At 43.8% G+C, this 8473-nt stretch overlaps 1 protein-coding gene across 1 annotated transcript; it reads right to left on the reverse strand.

Moving 5' to 3' along the window:
- Positions 1–5177: 5177 nt before the first annotated feature.
- On the reverse strand, positions 5178–7749 carry LOC123103435 (uncharacterized). The gene is made up of 2 exons (XM_044525025.1): positions 7297–7749; positions 5178–5657 (listed from the first exon to the last, which is right to left on the reverse strand). Exons 1-2 carry the CDS (start codon positions 7570–7572, stop codon positions 5484–5486), a joined length of 450 nt encoding a protein of 149 aa, XP_044380960.1. The 5' UTR covers positions 7573–7749; the 3' UTR covers positions 5178–5483.
- Between the last annotated feature and the right edge of the window lie 724 nt (positions 7750–8473).

Consider the following 8473-nt stretch of genomic DNA (forward strand, 5'->3'; position numbering starts at 1 on the left):
TACAAACCCTGCAACTACGCTATCACTTACATAGTTACGTACACACCCAAACCGTGGTTAGGAAATAACCTACTTTAGTAAGTTGCTAGGAACACAAATAAAAGGTAGCGTTCATCTAAACTACAAACAAGAAATAAAAGATAGAAAAGTAAAGAGACTAAACTACATGAAACGGTGCTTGAGTAGTAAACATTCTCGAGGGAATCAGAGTCATCACCACAAGTATGATGCTGATAACACATGATAAACACGACTCTCTAATTGTATCACTAAGCCATTTGTATATGATCCTGTGTGGGTGGAGCCAAATAAAGTATGCATCCCCATTAAGGTTACCGCATACACTTGTGCCACCACCGTGCTTCCCCACTCCAGTTATCACAATGATGATTAAGGGGAGTGAACTCCCCGTGGTCACGGCCTGAAGTTCTAGTGTTCTCCACTAATCCCTATTGCAATGATCGGGGACGAAGCGAGAATAGGACTATCACCACCTACCCTCCACAACTACCCTTCTCACCAACATAAATCATCTCAAGTCCATACGTGGCTATTGTTGTGTGGGCGCCCTTCACAACACCATGAGACAATCAACGCAATACATATAAAGAGAATATTGGATCGCTTTATTCAACAAAGTATTAACCATGCAAGGGTTCGTCCAATTACTCAAGAACTAACACAACTACTCAAACATCATAGAGGGAGAGAGCAAGTTACAAGCCGACATGAAGTTGATGCAGGACAAGGGCATGGTAGTGCCATTTATGATGATGGCGTGCGGACGTTGAAGGCCGGTGCGCGTGGTGGAGGCACCCCTTCTTCCTCTTGGCTTGGCCCTTCTCTTCTATGTGGAGGTGGTCTTGGAGGAACAATTGAGATGGACGACGACTGCATGGATGAACAAATGTGAGCAAGAGGAAGCTAGGGTTGATGGTGCTTATATGAAGGCCTCCCGGTATCTCGTCTATTGATGTGGTCATCCAAGGGCTCAAGATGAGCCTTATCTTCTGCCAATCCCTTCATTATGAGCCAAGGATCCCGTCAGGACAATTGGGGACGAAATCAGTGAAGAATCCCACATGGAAGGGAAACTTTTGGAGCTATCTGCATGTCAAAAGACCGCTGAAACGATCACATGCGGTCATTTGGAACACCATCTTTCGTAATGCCTTTTTGTGCAATCTCTCTCTGGTAAAACGACCGCCATTTCTTCATACGAACTCGGATTTTGACGTTCTTGGGCTCGTTGGATTCGTATGAACGACGCTGATCCATTTCTGGTCTTAGATCTTGATTTGGAGCACTTTGAAAAAATGACTTTTCTGACCTTCAACATGGCTAAGTCAGACCCTTGGCTGACTCCGTATCGAAACCATCATTACTCCTTTCATCGTGCTTGGTCCTAGGTTGCTCCAATACACCTATAGACACAAGAAAAAACTAATAAATACCAAATAAATACACAAATGTGCAATTCTCACAATGATAATTGCAAAATCGGTAATCATGCATAATGGACATATATTTGGTTCACAAATATCCAGCGGTAATCCACTATGTTCACAATGACATCCACTATGTTCTGAGATTGATGTCGCTATGACTTCGCTATGCTTAATGCTTGTCACTAGGGCCAAGTGCCATGATTTCATATCTGAACCCTCTATGTTTTCATGAATATATTTGAGATGTTGATCCTATCTGCTAGTTATATGCACTTGTTATTGTTCTGAATCATAGACCCCAAGGTGACAATAATTGGGATACTCTCCTGGGATAACTGTAATTCGAGGAGTTCATGTATTCACTATGTGTTAATGCTTTGTTCCGATTCTCTATTAAAAGGAGGCATTTAATATCCCTTAGAGTTTATTATGGGCCCTGTAGCCACAGGAGGGTAGGACAAAAGATGTCATTCAAGTTCTTATTATAAGCATGTATGACTATATGCGGAATACGTGCCTACATTGCATTGATGAATTGGATCTATTGTATATCGCTCTAGGTTGTGAATGTTACATGGTGAATGTCATCCACACAAATATCCATCGTTGATTCAATGCTTATGCTTTGCTCATATTGTCTGTGGTAAGTTACTATTGTTGCTACTGCTGATACAATCACTACAAAACTGCTACTGTTGCTACTGTTGCCGCTACTAATAAGACTATCAAACTACTGTGCTACTAAATACTTTGCTGCAGAGAAACAACTTTCCAGGTGTGGTTAAATTGACAACTCCACTACTAAGGCTTATAAATATTCTTTGGCTCACCTTATGTCAAATCAATAAATTGGGTCAAATACTACCCTCAAAGACTGTCATGATCCCCTATACTTGTGGGTTATCAATCCCCAAGGTGGATAGTCCAGAGGTAATAACACAATACAGACCTATTAGTCCCTGTAATGTGGTTTATAAAATTATCTCGAAGATGATTGCTAACAGACTCAAGAGAATTCTCCTAGAGATTATTTCTCCTATGTAGAGTGCCTTTGTACCAGGAAGGTTGATCACTGATAACGTGCTGGTGGCGTATGAATGCTTTCGCACTATAAAAAGGAAAACACATGTGTCTTCTGGTTATTGTGCAGTTAATCTAGATACGAATAAAGCCTATGATAAAGTTGAATGGAGCTTTTTGGAGAGGGTGATGTTAAAAATGGGATTTCATGAACAGTGGGTCTAGCTAATAATGGAGTGTGTATCTTCTATCAGTTACAGGTCCGTTTTAATGACTAGATAGATGAGTTTACACCCACCAAAGGGCTCAGACGGGGGACCCTCTTTCCCCTACCTCTTTTTGCTATGTTTGGAAGGTATATCTAGTATGCTTGCTCATGAGGAGGAGATTGGGAACCTTGGAGGTATTAAAGTTTGCAGGAGTGCGACTACTATTTCACATCTCCTCTTTGTAGATGACTCCCTAATTCTTATGAAGGCAAACATGCAATGTGCAAACACCTTGAAGAGGATCTTGGACACTTATTGTAGTAGCTCAGGACAGATGGTGAGTAATGCGAAATCCAGCATTTTCTTGAGTCCTAATACTCCGGTTGGTATATGGGAGGAGGTGTATGGGGAACTACATATTGTCACGGAAGCCCTGTTGGACAAATAATTGGGGCACCATACTATGGTAGGGGTGGATAGCGATTATCTCCAACAGCTTATTGACCGTGTATGCCAGCGCCTCAAAGGATGGAAGGAGAAAATTCTCTCGATGTAGGGTAAGGAAATTTTGCTGAAATCAATAGCTCAAGCAATACCTTTGTATGCGATGTCAGTATTTAAACTGCCCAAAGGAATCTGCAAATAATCACTGATGAGATTGCTGGATTTTGGTGAAGTGATAATGAGGAGAAGAAGATGCATTGGTTTGCATGGTTGAAATTGTGTGTATCAAAGAAGAAAGGGGGCTTGGGTTTTAGAGACCTTCACAGTTTTTAACCTTGCTTTGTTAGCAAAACAGTGTTGGCAACTAATCCAAAATCCAGACTCCTTATGTGAATGTGTTTTAAGAGCAAAATATTATCCAGATGGTAACATTTTGAAGGCTGGACCAAAGAAGGGTTCTTCATACACTTGGAAAAGCATTGTTGTGGGCATCCAAACTTTTCAACGGGGTTGTATCTGGCGTGTGGGATTGGGAGCAAAAATTGATATTAGGCAAGACCCATGAATTCCATTAAGCCCTTCACGAAAGGTAATTACCCGTAGAGGTGCAACTATGCTCAGATATGTGGAGGAACTCATAGATTCATAATAGCACATGGGATGAAGTGTTGATTAGAGATGTTTTTTCTCCGGTGGATGCTTATAGGATCCTCCAAATCCCTTTAAATGTTCACCTTGTGGAAGATTTTATAGATTGGAATTATATGCGTCTGGGGTCCTTCTCGGTCCAATGGTCCTACCACAGAGAGTTAGAAACCAGTTTGGCCAACGCCTTGTTTGAACAGATGGACAAGGAAACATAAACACTAATACAATTTGGAAGTAAATTTGGAACCTCAAAATCCCGGGTAAGATCAAACATTTTGTGGGGAAGGCGCTAAATGGATCACTTCCTTGCTAGCAAATAGACACATACCACTGGTCCTTTAATGTCTGTTCTGTGCGACTGGAGTTGAAGACATCCAACATTGTCTATTTACATGTAAGAGGGCAAAGGAAGTTTGGACAACTTTATGGGTGCAGAACATTGTCGCGGGAGCGGTAAGGCAGGACCGATTAGGCTCTATTACTGTTGAGATCCCGAGCAGGATAAACTCAGTCACAGATGGACTGCCGACCGCAGAACATATGATGGTAGTAGCTTGGTACCTATGGTCGCAACGTCGTCAACGTACCAAAGGCGAGCCAATTCAGAACCCCGAAAGAGCCGCGATTTCAATAAAAGTTCTAGCAACAAATTATACTCAAAGTAATATGAAAGATCATCCTACAAGAAGCCATGCTCATATGTGGAAGACGCCGACTAGGGATGTAGTCAAAATCAATGTTGATGCTGCTTTCCGAGTTGAAACTCTCGGGTACAACAGGCTCTATTGCCCATGATGGAAGAGGGAACTTCATTGTTGAGACAATATGATTCGTTCCTCAGGTGACCAGCGTTGACTCAGCAGAGATGACAGCGATCCGGAATGGATTATATCTAGCAGGGAGGATCGGATGTAACAAAATGATCATTGAGTCGGATTGTAGTTTTGGAAGCAGCCCAACAACCAGAAATGTATGTGGGCTCAGCGATCCGGAATGGATTATATCTAGCATGGAGGATCAGATGTAACAAAGTGATCATTGAATCACATTGTAGCTTTGTGGTGGAAGCAGTGCAGCAACTAGAAACATATGTGGGCTCAGATGTTGCAATGGTACTTGAATGTAAACATTTAGGGCTGGACTTAGTGAGTGTCTCATATACAGTGTCGCCATGACGCAAATGAAGTGGCTCACAACCTAGCGAAGAACATTTAGTGAAAAATCTTCTATGTTTTGGGAATCTATAATCCCTGATTTTATTTCTCACTATACTATAAATGATATGTCTATTATCTGAGGAATAAAATCTGTTGCTTTCAAAAAAAAGTAGGTTGCCCTCAATAAAAGAGAAAGGAAAAAGGAAACTGTGGGTCCCGTTCCGTGTTCTAGCATCCACGAACGATGGCCATTGAGGGCGCCGATCACCTCTCACGACTGAAAAGGATTCCATAGACCAACGTGCTGGTACACAGTACGCTACCAGTTTCCTCACAAGTTCATGACATTAATACAACAATAACAAGGCGATAAGCCTCCCAATTGGCATGAAACAACATCAATTCATCTACTGAAACACGGGAGCACAGCAGATACAAGCTACACACTAATAATAATAAGGCTACTCCAGGGACCTCGCATGGCAAAGATGGTGCAGAACTCATGTGGAACATGGAGCTGCTGCTGCTGCTTAGGTTCTAGTATCCGAGGTTGACGGTTAAAACACTTTCCTCTTCAGTCGGTTCTCCGAATGCGGGGTGCTGCCCATGTCACGCTGTTCGTCTGGGCTCAAATCAGCGTCGCTGTCATCATCCGGGTCCTCCAAACCGAGGTTCAAGTTCAGCTCGGTGCTGCCGCCTTTTCTGGTAGAGTTCTGTGGCACACCCGAAACCTGAAAGAGGGTACAGATACACGTATAAGTTTTATCACTGTGGTATGCAGAATGCTGTGCTATCTCTCTGGCAAAGAAAATGTTGTACTGACAACCAGGAAAATAGAAACTGATGTTGGGCGAGTACAAAAAAATTTAATGGGGTCCTTTCCCAGTTACTTGGCACAAGGGAAAATGAGCTTAGCACAATATATGTAACAAATGAACACAAACATATCGCTGAACTTTACAAATAAAATGATTGAAAAACTACTACTTGTACTTGATGTATCAATTCTGTTTATTCAGCTATATCCATTTCCCAAATGAAAGCCCAGCAAATCCAAAATACGTACATGAAACTGAACTTGTCCATTATTTTGGCTCTGTCGGGTGAAATTTCCTTATACCATTTGTTTACCATCAGATGACAAATCTGTATCATTAGCCCTATCCTCGAACTGGAAGTTACATTGTTAGAAGTGCCGTAACTAAATTCAAATAGACAGTCACTAGTGGCAATATTTTCAGTGCACACATACTTCTACACAAATTGATTGCATCCACCAGTTCTAAGTCTCTCTGTAAAGCAAACCTGAAGCTCAACATCACTGCCGACTGTAGGAACAAAGTAAAAGAGCACCAAGACCTAGCAAGAAATAGTTGCATCCACAAGACAAGAGGCTATCATATATGTACACAACAATTGTAAACATACAAGTCCATTTTAAACCCTAGACTATGGTGTTAAACCCTGAATTATGAAACTGTCCATATTAAACCCTGAACTTTCTAAAACCATTGACTTGAAACCTGCCTCGGTTTTGGATAGTGGTTGTGCATTACAGGGTCTTCACGAAAATTGTTCTTTTTTTGTAGAAGTAGGAAATGTTAAGAAATTCAGAGTTTAAAATAGATAGTTTTTGAAAGTTCAGGGTTTAATATAGATGGTACGGTATCATAGTTTAACCCTTTAGGGCCCAAATCAAACCAAGCACAATAGTTCAGGATTCAGATGGACTTTCTTTCAAAAGCATATCTGAATACAGGTGACGAATGACAATAAAAATAAGAACACTAGGTAATCAATCAATGACCCCATATTCGGTGTTTAACCATCAGTGCAACCACTAAATTGACTAATTTAGGAGTGTCACCAATACTCAAATTCTAACCACAAGGCTAAATCTTGAGCCTTGAGGCAGAAGCAGAGGCACAACCGCCCAAACAATCACTCAGAAATCTCCACAATTGTTGAACCAGCACGCTCGCCTTGAACGAGTTGTACTGAAGAATTGCAAGGCCTGCTATTGCCCTGTTTTGCCCGGAAATAGCCTACTACCCTCATCAACTGTGTCTGAAATTCCCACCATACACAAAACCCGTAGCCCAACTCAAGCTGAAGTAGAAGGCCAACCCCCAAATCCTACATTTCCGGCGTCCAGACCATAGTTGCTGACGCTAGCGCCAAAATCATCCAAGAAGAACCCGTGTGGTCTCCTATCCCCTCCTACATTGTGCCTAAAACTATGACCGGGGAGAAGCCAAGAAGGCAAGAACGGCCAAATGTCCGACCTCCGAAGCAGATCGAACCCACCAGAGCGCAATAAAGCAACCGAACAATCGCCAAGACCTAATCTTTGAAGCCAAGAAACCTCACCGGAACGTATCGCCGTCTGGTGGCCGCCGCGGCGACCTCCTTGTTGTTACCGTCGCCGGCACCGCTCACCGGCGCCCACTTGAGCAGCACCACCTTGTTACCCCTCGGGCACCCAATGGGACCCATACCGGCGGAGGCGGACCCCGCGCCGCCGCCGGCGAGAGGGGCCCACGCCTTGCGCCACTTCCTGACGGGGCCACTGAAGGAGGCGTTGCTGCTGCCGACGGGGCCATAGCGCGTGGAGGAGCGGCTCAGCCGGGCGCCCACGGTGTCCATTTCACGGGGGCGGGCGGCGGCAGCGGCGGCTTCGGTTCTCCTCCGGCGAGGTGGGTAGGGAGTGGGGTGCAGGGGAGGGCTTGGTGCTGTGTTCCTTCCACCTTTGTGGATGTGGACTTTGGAGAGGCTAGTATTTTGTTTCCTCCCTCTGTTCTACGGAGTACTACAACGCTAGTTTAGGGCATCTTATGATTTGTTCTTTTAAAAACGAGCGTCCTACGAATTCGCCGGGTGGTCTTTTTAAATAGATCGACCAGGCCGCGAGCAGTCAAATCTGACACATCAAGCGGCCGAGCACGTCTTCATCATTACAACACAAATCTTGTTGTAAATTTTCTTTCTTGCAACATACTCCCTCCGTCTCATAATATAAGAACGTTTTTGATACTACACTAGTGTCAGAAACGTTATTATATTATGGGACATAGGGAGTAGGTCTTATTGTAGATTATTTTTTTGCAACATAGATGATTTTGTAAAAGCTTGTCTAAGCTATCGTCATTGTGCACCGCCGTTAGCAACACCGCTGTTGTTGCAAAAACAAAAAACCAACAACACCCTTGTTGCAAATAAATTATCCTTCGGCTGCCATGGCCATGGACAAACTCAAGCTTGGATCGGCTCCTTCTTGCCATCAGCGGGCGGTGCTTGCACGCAGATTGCCAAATCAGTGGGGAGGGCTCCATGGGCGTCGACAATGCCAACAAAGACGTTGTGCGCCACTAGAGCTACGACCTGGCCACGCGAATGTCGTGCACAACCTCCGACGTCGGCCGGCGATCCCGATCTAGATGCAAGGGGAAATAGGAGTGCAACATCGATGTGTGTGGCGGGGCGACCGACTGCCGGCGCCTCGTCTAAGGGTAGAGACGCGAGAGGAAGAGGAGAGTCAAGGGGACAA

Source organism: Triticum aestivum, chromosome 5A (genome assembly GCF_018294505.1).
Source record: "Triticum aestivum cultivar Chinese Spring chromosome 5A, IWGSC CS RefSeq v2.1, whole genome shotgun sequence".
Classification (NCBI taxonomy): Eukaryota; Viridiplantae; Streptophyta; class Magnoliopsida; order Poales; family Poaceae; genus Triticum; species Triticum aestivum.